Source organism: Nelumbo lutea, chromosome 1 (genome assembly GCF_056320005.1).
Source record: "Nelumbo lutea isolate HS-2025 chromosome 1, American lotus-T2T, whole genome shotgun sequence".
Lineage (NCBI taxonomy): Eukaryota > Viridiplantae > Streptophyta > Magnoliopsida > Proteales > Nelumbonaceae > Nelumbo > Nelumbo lutea.
The window spans coordinates 170745796-170763658 of record NC_142684.1 but is presented as its reverse complement, the minus strand read 5'-3'; the positions used below and the strand labels follow the sequence as shown (position 1 = coordinate 170763658).

Below are 17863 nucleotides of genomic sequence, written 5' to 3'. Positions count from 1 at the left end.
TGCTAAAAAAACTAAATAACAAAAATAAAGAAAATAAAACAAAATAAAAATAGTGGATCAGCTCTAGTGGCGGCAATTGCAGGTTGGACGAACTATTTGCAGGAACCCCTCCTGACAAGAAGTGGGCGTCCTCCTTCCTGTAACCCTTGAACCCCTCAAGAAGCCTTGGCCTTGTGAACTGGGTTAACCAACCCCTTCTTAAGGGCCCTTGGGGTCCTTTTTATAGAGAAGGGTGGCCAAAACTAGGATTAGAGAGAAAGAGATGAGCGGCTAGTGGGTTTATGCAGAAAATGGGTGCCCCTAGGGTTTAGGAATGGAGGGTTAGGATTAAACTAGAGGGATCCTACGACTAGAGTGAAAAGGAGAGGGTGCCTATAAGTATGGAGGGCTGGGATTTAAGCTCCTAGGATTGAATGGTGGAGATCTAAGTGCTTAGGGCTGAAAGGTAGAGATTAAAAGGAGTGGGTGGCGCCCTAGGGTGAGTGGCTGAGATAGAGAGTGAAATAGAGGGATGAGATCTAGTGGCTAAAGGCTGAATGGTGGGGATTAGGAGTTAGGTGGCGCCCTAGGGTTAGAATGCTAAAGGGATGGCACCCTAGAATGGAGGGTGAATATTGCAAGGTGAAGATCTAAGGGTATGAGAGGTTGCTAAAGCTTGGATGATTGAGATTAGATGTTAGGGAGGAGTGGAAGGTGAAAATTTAGTAGTTAGGAGCAGCTACGGTTTGTTAGAGGTGAAAAGAATGAATGGGGAGGTGCCCTAAGGTTTGCTAAGGAAAAGGGAGTATGCTAATACAATAGGAGGGACACCTTTTTGGGTTTAGCAGATAGGAAGCGCCCTCTTGTGCTCAGTTTTTCATTAAAGCACCCCCTCTCTCATCTAGAATTCTCACCAACTTCCCAAAATTTGCAGAAAAAATTGTAAATTTACTAGTTTTTACCCAAAATTTGCATAGGAACCCTCAGAGGTCACAACATTAAATTTAACCGGAAAATTGGTACAGATTAGTCAATTTAAGGTCTAAAATACCCCTAAAATGATGCCCTTAAGGCATCAAAATACCAAATTATCACCCACCCCAGAGATTATTCGGCCAAAACCAAACGACCACATCAACCATACAAACACATCCTTAAAGTTATCCAAGGACTTATGGACTGAAATTTGGGCACTGATGGAATATTTAAGGAGGGGAAAAAGGTGAGGAGGATCTTTTGACCTCCCAACTCTACTCTACTCTGCTGAGCAACCTGAGCTGAGTTTTGCCATCAGAGGACTCTTGTCTCTCGGGTTGGGTCTCATTTGGACTCTTTAAGACTTGAACGTACCTATTCTCTGCTTGCTGCTCATGATGCCTTACAAGATGTTAATTATTAGACTGAGACCCAAATCAATCTTGGAAGGCTAGGCAGTTAGAGGTTAGGTGAATGATCTACAATCCTTTTGATTGATGAATTCACTTTTGCATTCAAAGACCATGCAGAGTTGATATGATATCTACACCTCCAAGGACAGCTAATGTTTTCCTCTTGAAATTTCCTAATTAGCATATTTCCTTCACTCTCTCTGCACACCACCCCATGAAAAATTTCAAGGAATATTGTAACCAAACAATAACATTTTTTTTCCTTTACTTTTATATTCATTTTTTTTCTTTTGGGGGAGTGGGTGGGAAGGAGGGAAAATACACAATGATTAATTTTGGTAACTAATACTCTAATTCACCCAGTTTTCATCTATAGAATTTTTTTTCAAACTTTTAGCAATAATAAAATCAACACATTGATTATCTTTTTGAATTTCTATGATGAGATTTCTGATATTTTTACATTTTCCTTATAAGTACGTAGCAGCATTTTCATTAATAAAAATTTATGTGGAAAGGAGTGGAACAAGAAGGCATTCAGCCATGGTATTTGAAAAAGATACATGGTTAATGGTTCAAACAATATTGTTAGGTTTCAATGAACATGGAGGAATTCGATAAAAACATTGCTAGGTTTCAAAAAGCATATGTTTCATCCAAAAAAAGAAAAATTCAGAAAAATACAGAAATTAATAAAAAATAAAAAAAAATGTATATTTCAGCCCAAAATAGCAGAAATTGATAAAAATAAAAAGAATGTATATTCGATCCAAAAATATATTTCAGACAAAAAAAGCAGAAATTGTAGAAAACACAGGAATTGATAAAAAAGCACAAAATATTTTCAAACAAAAAATAGAACCTTGGAAAAAATAGAGAAATTTACTAAAAATAAAATATTGCATTAAAAGTACAGAAATTCAAAATAAACAGAGAAATTGATAAAAACATTAAGAAATGCTAACATACTATTTATTTACTACCAAAACAAAACAGTGAATCTTTCTTTCTTAGCAGAAAGTCAGTAGCTAAAGAATGGGGTAATAGCATCCAAGGACAATTTTTGGAGTTTAATATCAATAAAAATAACATATTCAAAGATTTTTCAAAAATAGATTAGTTTTTTTTAAATAATATCAATAAAGGACAAAAATACTGTTTATCTTCTTCTTGGCATTTGTTTACCAAAACCGCCATCCGCCGCCGCCTGCGATTGCCGTCCGTTGCCGGCCGCCGCGCACCTCCGCCTCCTCCTCCGGTCGTGGCGGCGACGGCAGTGGTGGTTTCTCTGTCCAACGCCGCCACCTCCGCCTCCAGCCCCAGCAACGTTGCCGGAGATGGGTGGAGACAGAGGTGGCGGTGGCGGCGGGCAGAGGAATGACCACCAGCGCCGCCGTCACCTCTACCTCCGTCCACCTCCGACAACTCTGCCGGAGGCGGAGGCGGTGGTGGGCAGCGGACGGCTCTCGTGAACAAACGAAAAAGGAACATGGCCTAAAAGAAAAAATAGTAGATCTACCAATTATAACGAGGTTTTAAAAATTGAGCCAGAATCGGAACCACTTTCGTTATTGGTTTCTGGGTTGATGGTTCAATTCTTTGGTTTGAATGGAGGGCCCCATTCCAATTTAAAAAATAAACTATTAGTTAAAATAAAAATGATCAAAAACGGTGAAACGGGTCGATGGTCCAATCACCTTGGTCAGTGAGTTATTGATCAAGTCAACGATTTTTGGCAAAGGATTCTAGGTTAAGGGTGAATTAGAACTGATTGCCTAAATAGTTCCTGGGCCAAATAGTCCAACTGTCTAGATCAACGGTTCAAAAACACTGAATTATAAGACAAATAAAATCTTGAGGAGATTCTACATATGTTGTTGCAAGAGACTAATTTGAAGAGGATTTTTTGACATCATTAAGGACTTGTGCAAGGGAGCAGTAGATTTTCTTTTTCCTTTTCTAACTTCTGCTCTAGGACAATGGGGACGGGGCTGGAGTGTAGAAAAAGGAGAAATCAGTTGAGGCAATGGATTATGAACAGCAAAATCCCTTTGTACCCACATAGATTCTCAAAGTTTTTAGGGAAGAAATAGAACACCAAAGGAGGTTTTATGGTGTATGAGAATTTTTTTTCTCCTTTCTTTTCAAATATCACATAGCTTGGATTAGTCAAATTGGCCCAACCTAGGGAAGGCAATTTTTTCCATTTCCCCGATTCTCGTGGGGATCCGCCCCAAATGGGGCAAGGATGGATGGGGATGGTTTTTCCCTTGCGGAGATGGGGATGGGGAAAGTTTCATCCCCGTTAGCGGGGATAGGGCAGGGGTGGGGATAGCATTCCTTACCCTATAAACTATGTTCCGGTTCGAGTCAGTCAATTACTCAGTTATTCATTTTAGGTTTACTTTTTTTCCCCTCTTCTTCTTTTTCTTCTTCATAGTGATGGCGTTGGAGTCTCAACTCTCGACTGGATTTATGTGTTCTTCTTTTTCTTCTACATAGTGACGATGCTGGAATTTGGATTTCTACACAATGACGCTATAGTCGATGCTGAATTCTAGAGGTTGGACTGGAATTCTGCATACAACGGATTGATATAATTGGATGAATAGATTTAGGAATGGCAACGGGGCGGGGCGGGAACGGGGAGCCACTTTCCATCCCCATCCCCACCCCATAAAAAAAACCTATCCCCATCCCCATCCCCGTTTCTGCGGGGTCCCCACTCTCCGCCAAACCTCTTACCATATATAACCTACTAAGGTTAAAATAGATTACATCATTTAACCTACTAAGGTCAAATACTCATTTTGACAAGATAATTTTGATTTTTTTTTTTCGAAAAAACACGCCAAACCTTAAATTTAGCCGATTGAATTTCTTCCATAAACATATTTTGGCATATTAAAAGGATTCTTCCTCCCTCCTGCATTAAAAGCATGACACGAGTTTTGGGTCTATCAATACCTTTCAAACCTTAAACTTCTGGCATATTAAATTATTAAAATGAGTCTTCAAAACAGAATTTGATCATCTTTCAAAAGAAGAGGACCACCAAATATGAACTAGAAAGTCCTCATTAGCATTCGGAAATTTGGGTCCATCAATAACTTTCAAACATAGGAATTTACATGGAAAAGAAAGGAATTCATGTTCCAATGTTAAATTCGTGTTAAACTCAAACAAAATAACAATAAACTAAAAAATGAATGTATAAATATTTAAATGTCAAAAGGAACAATTAATCCATGAGAAATTAATCAACTAATTAAGAAATAAACATATTTAGTCAAAGTCTCAAGAAATATAAAAGCGTACTTTTAATTAGCCATGCAAAACTAATCAACTCAAGTGCTCCATGCAATCTTACTTTCTTCAAAAACTACGCTTCAAGTCGAAGCATTGTCGGAACATGATTCTTTGTCCTACAATATTATAAAATCATAAATTTTATTCAGTCATTATTAACTAAATTTAATATACTTAAAGAGATGTGACAAAAATAAATAAAGATAGCATAGAAAACACAAATTTTAATCTACTTCATCTATATCCATATCTTCAAAAAAAAAAAAAAAAGGAAGTGCAACATCCCAAATGAGTAGTGGAACAAGAATCTGATAAAAAAATTATTCAATTTAATTAGCCATGCATTCTATAAATTATATAAATTTCTTAAAATATTATACTAAAATACTTAAATACCTTGTATTTCAGCCCATAACCAATCTTGTGCACACATTAATGCCTCCAATATATCTGGATGAAGCCTGTTACGATGTGGACTAACAAATCTTTCATTAGTACTAAAAGCAGATTCTGAAGCCATAGTGGATACAGGAATGCCCAAGACATCTTTAGCAACCAATTGCAAAGTAGGATACCTAATATCGGTTAACTTCCACCACTCCAATATGTTAAAATCAATCATTCTAGGTATAACATGTTCTTCCAAATAATGATCTAACTTGGACTTAACATATGCAACATTATTCTTCAAAGCCACATACAAGTCATAATCACACATGTGATCCAACTCATCAAGAGTAGCAATCCCTGATTGAGAAGTTGTAGCCATTGAAGATTTGAACTCATAGCTTCCACCACTAGACCTTGATTGATACTAAGTAACCAAGTCAATACAAATTTCTTGGACCTTTTTAATTTCATCCAAATATACAGTTTGTCCATAGATAAGTTTATAGTAATACTCCAACAATGTCAACTTGTATCTAGGATCTAAGGCAGTAGTTATAGCCATAATACCATGAATCTCACACCAATACTTGTCAAACTTGGATGTCATTTTTTATGCCATTGATTTTATGACATCAATGCCCACAATTAAGCCACCGCCTCAATGCTATAACCTAATCTCACAAATCTTAGGGAAATAAAGATTAGTTGTAGGATACTTGGTCCTAGAGAACAATTGGTCACATTATAAAACAATTTCAACCTCTCACAAATTTCTTTTGCCATTTCCCAATCACTCTCAAATGGCACACATTTGTATAATGGCTCTCATTGCTTTAAATGAGAAAAAAAAAAAACATCATTTTAGCCTATAGCAACATAAAGCATCAAATAGGTGAAATTCCACCCAATCTTACAATCAATAATCAACTTCTTTGTATGTGTAATTTTCAATTAATGAGTTGTCTTGTTGAATTTTTCTTCTCTTTTTGGTGTTGCTGACCAAAAAGCAACATTATCTCGTATCTTTTCAATACCTTCACCAATCACCTCCAAACCATCTTTCACAATAAAATTTAAAATGTGATCACAACACCGCATATGCAATAATTTCCCATCAAACCACAATGAATCACTAGAAAGCTTTTCTAACAAGATATTCACCATTGCATCATTAGTAGAACAATTATCTAGTGTTATAGTGGGCAGCTTTCTATCAATGTTCTAGTTTATCAAAATATCAAAAAGATTCTTACAAAGTATCTCAAAAGTATGTGGACAAAGCACATAGAGAAACCTAAACAAAACATTTTAAACAATCATAAATTCACAATCATTATTCACAAAGAAACTAGCTTAAAACAAAATAAATCATTAATGTTATTTTTTAAATGGAAATAAAAAAACACTAGCAATGTAAATAAAAATTTAATAAAAAATCTTTAATTCATAATAGAAGTTACCTTAAGATCCGACTTTGCAACACTCAAGAACTATCAATAAAATGTGTCGTGATAGCCATGAATCCCCTTTTCTGAGAAGTCTACATGTCAATTGTGATGGCAATTCTACCCGTATTTTTTTCCAACAATTTTATGGTTTTAGATTTTTGATGATCATAAATGCTGAAGATATCCTTCTTGATTATATTCTGAGAAACCACCTTAAACAATGATTGCAGAGAACTAGTGAATCTTCGAAACCCATGATGTTCTACCATTGATAATGGGTTCTCATGCAAAATGATCATGTTGGCAAGTTCTCTTCTTGAAGTGTTTTGATCAACAATATAGGCTTCTAGTGCAACTTTCCCGTCATCTGTATTCTTAGATCTTAAAAACGATTGCTCTATACCCACTTGATTCTTGTATGGGCAAATTTTTAAGTGGTCATGCAAGTGTGTGGTCCCATTTTTTGTTTCCCCTCCAAGCTTTTCATTACAATAGATGCACACTGCTTTCCATTTATCTTCAATCTTTTGCCTCTTGAAATGTTTCTATACTGTTGATCTCAACACTCATGTATGACCTAATTCCTTCATGGTTGGATTTGAACAAGTTGGTCCATTTGGATTTGAATCAACTGGTGTTGGTGACTTGTTCAATAGAGGATGATTCAGATCTTGACTTTGGCTTTCTTGCATAGAACTCATTTTTACCTAAAAAGATAAAAAAAATAGATAATTACAATTGAGTTCAATTAGTATTTTGTCTTAAAAAAAAAGAATATCAAAGCTAACATGGCCACAATTTAATTGTTTCATTACAAATATAAACTCCATTTGACATTGTAGGGATTTAGTTTGTAGCTTGCCAATTGAAAATCACACTTTCGAAGAAGTTGATTATTGATTGTAAGATTGGGTGGAATTTCACCTATCTGATGCTTTATGTTGCTATAGGCTAAAAGGATGTTTTTTTTTTCTCATTTAAAGCAATGAGAGCCATTATACAAATGTGTGCCATTTGAGAGTGATTGGAAAATGGCAAAAGAAATTTGTGAGAGGTTGAAATTGTTTTATAATGTGGCCAGTTGTTCTCTAGGACCAAGTACCATATAGCTAATATTTATTTCCCTAAGATTTGTGAAATTTGGTTAGCATTGAGGCGGTGACTTAATTGTGGGCATTGATGCCATAAAATCAATGGCATAAAAAATGAAATCCAAGTTTGACAAGTATTGGTGTGAGATTCATGGTATTATGGCTATAGTTACTGCCTTAGATCCTAGATACAAGTTGACATTGTTGGAGTATTACTATAAACTTATTTATGGACAAATTGCATATTTGGATGAAATTAAAAAGGTCCAAGAAATTTGTGTTGACTTGGTTACTCAGTATCAATCAAGGTCTAGTGGTGGAAGCTATGAGTTCAAATCTTCAATGGCTACAATTTCTCAGTTAGGAACTGCTACTCTTGATGAGTTGGATCACATTATGACTTGTATGTGGCTTTGAAGAGTAATGTTGCATATGCTAAGTCAGAGTTAGATCATTTTTTGGAAGAACATGTTATACCTAGAATGGTTGATTTTAACATATTGGAGTGGTGGAAGATAACCGAGATTAGGTATCCTACTTTGCAATTGATTGCTAAAGATGTCTTGGGCATTCCTGTATCCATTGTGGCTTCAAAATCTGCTTTTAGTACTAATGAAAGAGTTGTTAGTCCACATCGTAGCAAGCTTCATCCAGATATATTGGAGGCATTAATGTGTGCACAAGATTGGTTATGGGCTGAAATACAAGGTATTTAAAGTATTTTAGTATAATTATTTAAGAAATTTATATAATTTATAGAATGCATGGCTAATTAAATTGAATAATTTTTTTTATCAGATTCTTGTTCCACTACTCATTTGGGATGTTGCACTTTCTTTTTTTTTTTTTTTGAAGATATGGATATAGATGAGGTAGATTAAAATTTGTGTTTTCTATGCTTTCTTTATTTTTTTTTGCCACCTCTCTTTAAGTATATTAAATTTAATTAATAATGACTAAATAAAATTTATGATTTTATAATATTGTAGGACAAAGAATCATGTTGCGAAAATGCTTCAAGTTGAAGCATAGTTTTTGAAGAAAGTAAGATTACATGGAGCACTTGAGTTGATTAGTTTTGCATGGCTAATTAAAAGTACGCTTTTATATTTCTTGAGAATTTGACTAAATGTGTTTATTTCTTAATTAATTGATTAGTTTCTCATGGATTAATTGTTTCTTTTGACATTTAAACATTTATACATTCATTTTTTTTCAATTTATTGTTATTTTGTTTGAGTTTAACACAAATTTAATATTGGAACATGAATTCATTTATTTTCTATGTAAATTCCTGTGTTTGAAAGTTATTGATAGACCCGAAATTCTGAATGCTAATTGGGACTTTCTAGTTCATAGTGGTCCTCTCCTTTTGAACATAATCAAATTCCGTTTTGAAGAATCTTTTTAATAATTTAATATGCCAAAAGTTTAAGGTTGAAAGTTATTGATAGACTCAAAACTCGTGTCTTGCTTTTAATGCAGGAGGGAGGAAGAATCCTTTTAATATGCCAAAATATGTTTATGGAAGAACTTCAATCGGCTAAATTTAAGGTTTGGCGTATTTTTGAAAAATAATCCAAACTATCTTGTCAAAATGTGCATTTGACCTTAGTGGGTTAAATGCTGTAATCTATTTTGATCTTAATAGGTTATATACAGTAAGAGGTTTGGCGGGGAGTGAGGATCCTGCGGGAACGGGGACGGGGATAGGTTTTTTCGTGGAGACGGGAATGGGGAGTGGCTCCCCGTCCCCGCCCCGCTCCGCTCCGTTGCCATTGTTAGCCCAACCAACTACCAAGCTAGGTAGTTCTTAATTAAAAAACAAGGCATGGCATCGTAAGATTTTATTTTTCTTTTCGTTCAACCATTTCAAATGTATATAGAAATTTGATTTTTAATTATAGCACGAGGAGAGATCGAGAATAGAGGAAGTAAAGAATCCAAATATATGGAAATTGAGAATATGCACAACTGCTATCAAATTTTCTTTTGACGCTGATGAGCTTGATTTCTCTTTCTTACGCTATAAATTTATTATGAAGAATGTGTCTCGACCCCAACCATGGGCTGGGCCTGGGCTAAGATTTTACAGGATACTGACAGCATTTAGGGCAGACTGAGCTTGACCGGCCTACACATCGTGCCTGAGAGTATATGTCCCACTCCCACCCTGGGCCCAGACTTGGTTTCTACAGGATGATAACAGCATTTAGAACTGCAGATCTAAATATGACATTATGTGCAGCTATTAATGGGCCAGGCTCGGGTTGAGCTTTAGCCAAAATTTGAATGGCCCGTCCCAAAGTGATAGAGCCCAGGCCCAGACCATTCAGACCTGAGAAGAAATGATCAAATGATCAACCCTTCCCTTACGACCCTACCAATGTGGAAAACAAAATAAATAAAAAATAGTTCTAGATATAATGGTAAGAGTCAGAAAACCTTCACCCTCATACTTATTAGGAGCTGAGGTCATAAAGCGGGAAGTATGCCAACTCACGGGCTGGGTCTGGGTGTGTTGTACTTGATACTTATTTTCATATCATATGAAAAATCTTTATTTTTTCACACATTAACATTTTGCTAATGAAAAAAAGAAGGAAAAAAAAAAGGTAAAATCTATGATATCCTCTTCAACAATGAATACTCAACATTCCTTTAATACTTCTCTAATTACACAGAAAAGTGACTACTTTTCTAAAGAGTACGATACAATATAATTGCTATTCCTCTTTAGTTTGCTTGGGAATTCACGTATGGGAGAAATGGAGAGTTCAATTTCGTGATGAATTGTTGATCAACTTTTTTTCTGACCATCTGAATGTCTGATGAGAGATGCTTTTGTCAATCCCTTCCCTTCCCAATGATCATGATCATGTCTAAAATAAAGGTGGGGACACTAACATCAATGAGCAATTTGTGCCACGTGTAGATAGTCTGAAAACCCATAATGTTGGCCACATGTAGAGATAGGGACTTGAGATTGGTGGCTGCTTTTCATTGACGTGGCAGCATTCCTAAATTATTTATTCTTCTATTCTTTTCCTTTCTTCCCCTTCCATGAGTCCTCTTTATTCTGGGGGGAGAGACTAGAGAGAGTATTAGGAAAAGTGTGTGAGTCCTTCATCTGCAACTGCAACAATTCTGCATTGATTAATTTGGTGCATACATGTAGTAGTGTGTACCTCCAGCCTCCAGGCTCCAACCAACACTGTTGATGACACACATTACAGTATTTGAGTTTGAACCCACATGATTCTCCAAAACTGGGACCAGCACAAATTCTACGCGTGGCTTTTGATTGTCCTTGCACTGTTCTAGTAATCTGCCTCTGCCAATATTATTTCTGTCTCTGTAATATATTAATATATTATAACTGTAGAGTATTAAGAATGTGCAGAAGGTAAAGACGTGCCTACTTCCGACACATCAACAGTGTGCAGTGTGCTGCAGTTCTGTCTGCTGCAAACAAATTTTTGTGGTAGCCCTTCTGTTTGTTTTGTTGCATCATCTCTTGGAGATGGAGGATGCAGACAATAGAAAAGGAAATGTTGAATAAGGTCCAGGAGGACCCCCGGCCCACCCAACCCATCTGATAAATGGGCCAAGAAGAGTCCAATGCCCTATGCCCTAGACTAGAGCCATGAATAATAATTGATTATGAATATTCTCTTATTCTTGATCAACTGCTCGTTAAATCATCAATTCCTCTCTTTTCTTTCTTAATTAACGTGAATCTATATGGTGTAGCTGCCTCGTCTTTTCTCTTTTGAAATCTTCAAATCGTCTGAGACAATGAAAAAACAGAGGAAAGAAGAAAAATCTTCAAAAGATAAGCGACATGACCATCCCTTTTGGCTCTTGTTCGTACCAAACCCAATTCTTCTATTTTATATTTATTTTATTTTATCGGCGGCGAAAGCATAGAGCGACAGACAGAGAGAAAGAATAGACACCAGAGTCTATAGAGGACATGATTAGGGCCGGACTGAAAGGGTCATCACAGAAGAAAGGATATAAATCTGGGTTTTGCTTACAAGTCTTACAGTCTTACTCTTTTACTAAATTCATTTTTTTATTTCTTTTTTATTCATATTGTTTTGTGAATTTTATTATTGGATCTCTCTTTGACTCTCTCTCCTGTCTTTAAGGTCCATTTCACACACTTTATTTTATCGATTTTCGTTTCTTTTAAAGCTTTCTCGGAATCTGAACTAGCTCTTTGTTTGGTCGGCTATTTAATGCTTTTTAGTAGGTAAGGAAGAGTGAAGTTACCATCACTTTGCTCTTTTTTTTTTTTTTTTTTTTTTTCTGCCTTATTTTTCCGTTTACTTCTCGTTTTGCCCTTAACTGATGATAGGAATATAATAGAAGCTGGTTTGAGTGAATTTAATCATAAAACAGAGATAAATCCTTAAAATAAAGAATGCCAAACACAGCCATAGTCGATAAGCTCTCTCGTTTAGTCATTTCATTAGAGTCAATCAGGACACAAGTCACAACCCGTATTTCCCACTCCTTCCCACTTGTTAACGTTACACTGATATGGATTTGACTAGAGATTGGATAGTGTTTGATAATAAAAAATGTCGTTGAAATTCGATGGGGAAGAAATTGGAGGTTGGTTTTCTCACCCTCTCAGTCTCAGTGACAAGTAGCCCAATTTGGAATCTCTGCTACCCATTGGTGAAGTATTGCTTTCTTGCCTGGATTCTATTTGTATGTATTTCGAGAAACAAAAGCAATTATATGGATCCACCATCACCAATCACCATCTAAGAGCTTGGAACTTGGAAGTGGATTTCCTATTATTGTTAGGTTTGAAACTCTTGCTTGTTCCATGACCCATCGGGGGTTCATCTTTTCTCTTTGTTTTTCATAATTTTAACCCTAATTTCAGGAAAACCCAAATTGGGGGTCTGAGCCCACTATCACAAGGTTGAAACCAAAGGGTATTCGATTATTGATAAATAGAATGGTAAGATCTGAACCATGGTGTTGGTGTCCGTATCTTGACACTCGACCCCACTTGAATGTCCTGGCCTGATGCGGATTGTATTCTCTTGATCCAACTACATAATGGGCCCTACCAAGGGCCCATCTTTTTCCCAAAAGCAAAGTATGCAATAGAACCTTAACCAATGGCTGTCCGGTAAGTACAGATTCACAGAAGTAAAAGGATGTGGTAGAGAAGGGGTGGGTTGATGATGGGCACTTGATCTTGGAGATTTGAGAATGGAATCTATGATGACCTCAGAGCTTCAGACGAGGCTGTTGGCTGGTTAAGTGGGGGGGGTGTGGGACATTGAAATATGGATAGGGTCTTGGCTCTTGGGTGGGTAGTAGTAGGGCAGAGGGATAAAGAAGAGACAATGAGGGTGCTGTTGTGCGCCAGTAAGCACCAAGCACCAAGCAGAGGGTTGGTTTGTTCTTTTGGAGGTCTATCAAGTTTGGAGTGGAGGAGGCCCTCCCTCGCTCCCTTGGACTGTCGTATCAGAATTTAATGATGATAAGGAGATACTTCTGCCCCACCCACCCGCATTCCCTCCTCTTTAATCCTCCCTTTTTCTTCTTATCTCTCATCAGACTCTCCCCCCTTGGATTCTCTTTTTGGTCTCACACCCCTTCCATTGCGGATTGGTGTAATTTATAATGGAGTAGTTGTTTTACCTTTTTTTTTTATAAATGATGGTTTACCGTTCTAGAAGGGCATAGGCTCCAATCATGGAGCCTATCATATTGGTTACTGAAAAAATGATAAAGAAAGAGGGAGAAACGATCATCATCTATGTATCTATTTTGCCTTTAACTCCTCTCTCTCTCTCTCTCTCAAACTATTCTTTAGTTACCATTATCTTTATGTCCTTGCGTGGATATTGGTGAAAGTTTCACCCCCACTAGTTTCAAGTTTCTATGTTGAAGTTGTGCGGCCAATATCAAATTCAAAAAAAAAAAAAACTTTAAATGAATTACTTACCTAATGACCCATTTCTCATTTTTCATTTTACAAACTCCCTTGAGCCTTGACAGTCTTAAAGTTTTAACTTCAGCTTACCCGGTTATTGTGTCAAACTCATCCAATATTTTATGATAACTTGTACAAAGACAGAATAGTTAGTTGTTTCCTTTCGTATGGGCCCAGTTACTTGGATTATCCCCCTATTTAGTCTTTCCTACACTGAAACAACAAATTCAGAGTGTATATGTTCTTGTTTTGAAACTTTCTCAGAATTAGGGAATGGAGAATGGAGACAAGCTTTGAACACAACCAATGAAATGGGTCCCGATCAAATTCCAATTTTAAGCTGTGCAAAGTTAAATTCGGATTTTTATGGATGTGGATTTGTAAGAAGAGGCTCGTGGAACATGTGAGGGCAGATCGGTCAAATATTGAAATGAAGAAGAGGCATTGGTTAATCATTTATGTAGAAACTAGAAAGAAAGGAGGCATGGACCATGGAGAAAAGAATAAAAAGTGTTAATGAAGAGAAAGCAATTGGTGTTTAAGCTTTTAGGGTCAGGGTCAGAGTGAGGCAGGGCAGAGAAGGACAGTGTAAGACTGAATCACTGAAAGAATTGAGTAGAAGCTGAGATCAAAAGAGGGAGATGATGACGCCTTTAGTCACGCCTTCATGGGCATTTTGGCAAACAGAACAGCCCTCCTTCCCCCTAGCTATACTGCATCTGGGTCTGTGTCTCTATAAGAAACACTGGCCTGCCATGAACAGAGAACACAAGTATATAATACAACACCAGTGACCACCCAAAAAAGCTTCGCCAAAGTTGCCATCACCTCTAAATTTGTCGGCCCTTGACGCTGCCAACACCACCATCGCTTCGGTCACCAACCAACCCCCCCCCAGGAGGCCAGGACCCAGCCATCTTGTCACCGTAGGTAAGGGGCTCCACCGTCGGACATGGACTGATGGACGGGCCCCAGGCTGAAAGAGAATAGACAGTGGGGTGAAGATTGACCAAGCAAATTACGGAAGTTCTCTGTCTGCCTACTGCTTAGCCACTTAGCCTACTGCCTACGTATCATATGGAACCTCCTCTTTCTTTTTTTCTTTTTTTCTTTGCACAAGATATGTATTTGCTCTAGTCCTAGCAGAGCGGTCCTCACACTGACCTCACAATACGTTCACCCGTACATTAGGTGTATCTCCGTACATGTATTTTGTCATTATGGGAGATGTTCCCAATACACAACTGCGATCTTTTGTGAAGATGGTCGGAAGAGGAATGCTGTGCGAGGAGTAAATCCCAATTCTATTCTTCCCAAATCCACTCAAAGTACAAAATCTGCCCAAATTGAAAGAGAGAATCCTGTGGGGCTTTTCTTTTTGCCTCACTGTCATATACATCTTGCTACGTGGAAAATCTTACATTGGAATTTTTTGTTAAACGCCTTATTATGAATAAGTGTGAGGAAGAAAAACCGAAAAAACTGAACTGAATCAACAAAAGTGAATCGAAAATTCTGGTTAATTGAATTAGTTGGTTTGATATTAAAAAAAAAAAGCAAACGTATCAGTTTAGTTTTGATTAACCAATATAAAAAAGCAACAATTAATGGAATGGACTAATATACATATTGATGCGACACGATCTGGGCACTCCTATCTCAGTGCTGATTGGCTCCTTGTTGGCAACAAACAACACCTGAGAAGATGAAGAAGAAGGATTCCCGGGGATTTGCCCAGTGGTAATACTCCAAAGCTTAAGTTAGAACGATGGGGAGGAAGAAGAGTGAGTATAAAAGGCTAAGAGTATAGATTGCACTGGATCTCTATGTCTCGAGATTAGCTCGTGAGCAAGTAAGAGTGCATGTTTAGATTTAATTCCGGGGAGAGAGAGAGTCTGTCTCTCTACTTAAAGGGCTTTTATAGGGGTGTTCTTGTCAAATCAGGCGTAACCGCCACTGGGCTCCTGTCGCAGCCGTTACCTGCCACGGCTGCGCAGGTTATCGTTACAATGTACTACCTACTTGGCTGAGTGACACGTCTTTGAAGGGACAGGCACGCCACCATCTATCGAGAGACGTAGGGCAGACTGTCAATCGGTCAGGGACTGTGCCGTCAGTCGAGAAACGTGGCGCAGTCTAACGAGTACGGTCTTGTTAGATGGAAGCTTCCTGAGAGCGTCGCATCACAGTCGCAAGTTACTTCGTAGCGGGCTATCCTTACCGCAAGCTACTTTGTAGCAAGCTCTTAGGGGAAATTCGAAGTAACCCTTATTAAGGTTGGTCTTTGGGGCAGTTCTTTTGCCCAGGTGCTGGAGTGAGTTGGTTTCCCTAGCTCGTGAGCTGAAATAATCTTGGAGTATTCTCTTCTCAGTAGCTTAGGGGATCTGGAGCTCGCGTTGTAGCGAGCTCCCTCTATAGAGAGCTATGGCGTAGCGAAATGTTATACAGACTTGTTACTTGGTCGCGGTCAAGCCAGGCTGCTAAGCCGTTGCTCGTGCTGAGTCAGGTCCACGTGTCATCATCTTAGTAGGTCGGGTCAAATAATCCTCCATCAATTGCCCCCACTCCTCGAGCTAAGAGTGTTTCCTTAGCACGAGGAGTTCATGGAGTGTGACGGATTGATTTGACTGAATTTCAAATTTGATTGACTGCTCATATTAAATGCCTACGCGGGAACCAAGGGATTTTATGACTTTTTGAATACCGAAAACATGCTGAAGTGGCTCTTAACTCCGAATGTCGTGCAGCCATCATTACCCCAATCATGGGATATGTGCAGCCAGTCACATTTTGGTTTCAGAAGGTGTGCGGTCAGTTTGACGGCGAACCGTCGGATCTGCTTCGATTTGGGCCGTTGATTCAGGGGTACAATAACTATAAATAGGAGGACCCCCTGGGCCTCATTTCCTTTCATGCCATCTTGCTGCCTTCAGATTCTGAGGTCGCGCATTCATCTACTCTACCCGAGTTCCTCAGTTTACTTCGTTTCGTCTTTTCTGGTGAATCCCAATCACTATCAACCATGTCTGGGTACCCATACCATACCTACCACCGGGGCGGTAACCAGGACGACGATGCTCACTCGAGCTCAGGGGGAGCTTGGGAGCAGGTCCCAGAAGCTCGGGAGACCACCGGCGATGTAGCATCTACTTCCCGGGGAAGGGAGCCTGACACTTTTGGCCCTTCCTCCATGACGGTGGAGAGACTCATGTCTCTAATCCGCTATTTTCACCTCCTTGGGGACCTAGTCTACAGCCTCTCCACTAGCAACTTCCCTTGGGAGCATGGTCCCAATGATATAGTTATCTTCCAAGAACAGCTTGAGGCTGGCCTGTGTCTTCCTCTGCACCCCTTAATAGTGGAGGTGCTAAACCATTTTAACGTCACCATCGATCAGCTTCATCCCAACGCTATTCGGAACATGGTTGGTACTATATCTTTGTGCTACGAATACTATCTTCCTTTGAACCTTGACATCTTTGACTCTATTATTTGTATAAAAAATGCCACTCCTGGGGTTCCACCGGAGAGGCGCTTTTACTACCTCTCTCCCCGCCGCGGCTATAAGCTTTTGTACGAGCTATCTAATAAGATTCCCGCTTGGAAGCGGAATTATTTTGTGGTCCGTAACCCCGAGGGGTAGCCCTTCCCAACTTCTTGAAGGGGCACCATCTAGGACCCCGGGGGCGAGTTGGACCCCGAAACTTGAAAAATGATGTTGTCTTGGGCATCGATAGGCTTCCTCTATTCGGACTACTTGACCAAGGAGAAGCTCGTGCAGGCCGGCCTGAGTCCGGGTAGGTTGTCTTTTTAGGTTGCATAGTGTCTTGTAGTAATATTGCGTATATACATGTACTATGTTCTTTACCGAACTAATATCTTGTGGTTTCATTTTTGGCAGCCATTATGTCTGGTGTTGATTCACACCACCTCCTTTCGAGCAACCAGAGGCACAAAGCGAAGAGGTCGCGCCCCGACCAGACTTCCCCCTATGGGGGTACCAAGTTCGGGTCTGTTGAGCCATACTTCACCTCTCCGTCGCCCAAAGTTCTGCCGCCTCCATCTGAAGGAGGTGTTGGCGGGTCCAGCCTCGAGGAGGGCGAGCTCCTACAGCAAGGGGTGGTCCCTCCAGGTCCTTCTCAACCGTTTCCCTACCCGCAGTTCTCAGTGGGGAACTGGGAGGGTGTAAATGACTTCTTCGTGGCTCGTCGGAGGAGCCGAAGAGCAATCTGCAACGAAGAGGTCTCTAAGTGGGGGCGATGGAGCCTGGGGATCTTTCCACGCTCGCTG

General features: G+C 38.9%; 1 protein-coding gene across 1 annotated transcript; it reads right to left on the bottom strand.

Moving 5' to 3' along the window:
• Nucleotides 1–4900: 4900 nt before the first annotated feature.
• Nucleotides 4901–5445, bottom strand: LOC148879147 (zinc finger BED domain-containing protein DAYSLEEPER-like). The gene is made up of 2 exons (XM_088974145.1): nucleotides 5073–5445; nucleotides 4901–4926 (listed from the first exon to the last, which is right to left on the bottom strand). Exons 1-2 carry the CDS (start codon nucleotides 5443–5445, stop codon nucleotides 4901–4903), a joined length of 399 nt encoding a protein of 132 aa, XP_088830271.1.
• Nucleotides 5446–17863: the final 12418 nt, after the last annotated feature.

Coding starts and splice junctions, on each gene's coding strand:
- LOC148879147 (XM_088974145.1), bottom strand. CDS start 5,445: ATGGCTACAACTTCTCAATCAGGGATTGCTACTCTTGATGAGTTGGAT. Junction 4,927..5,072: donor GTTATGGGCTGAAATACAAG/GTATTTAAGTAT, acceptor TTTTTTTTGAAG/ATATGGATATAGATGAAGTA.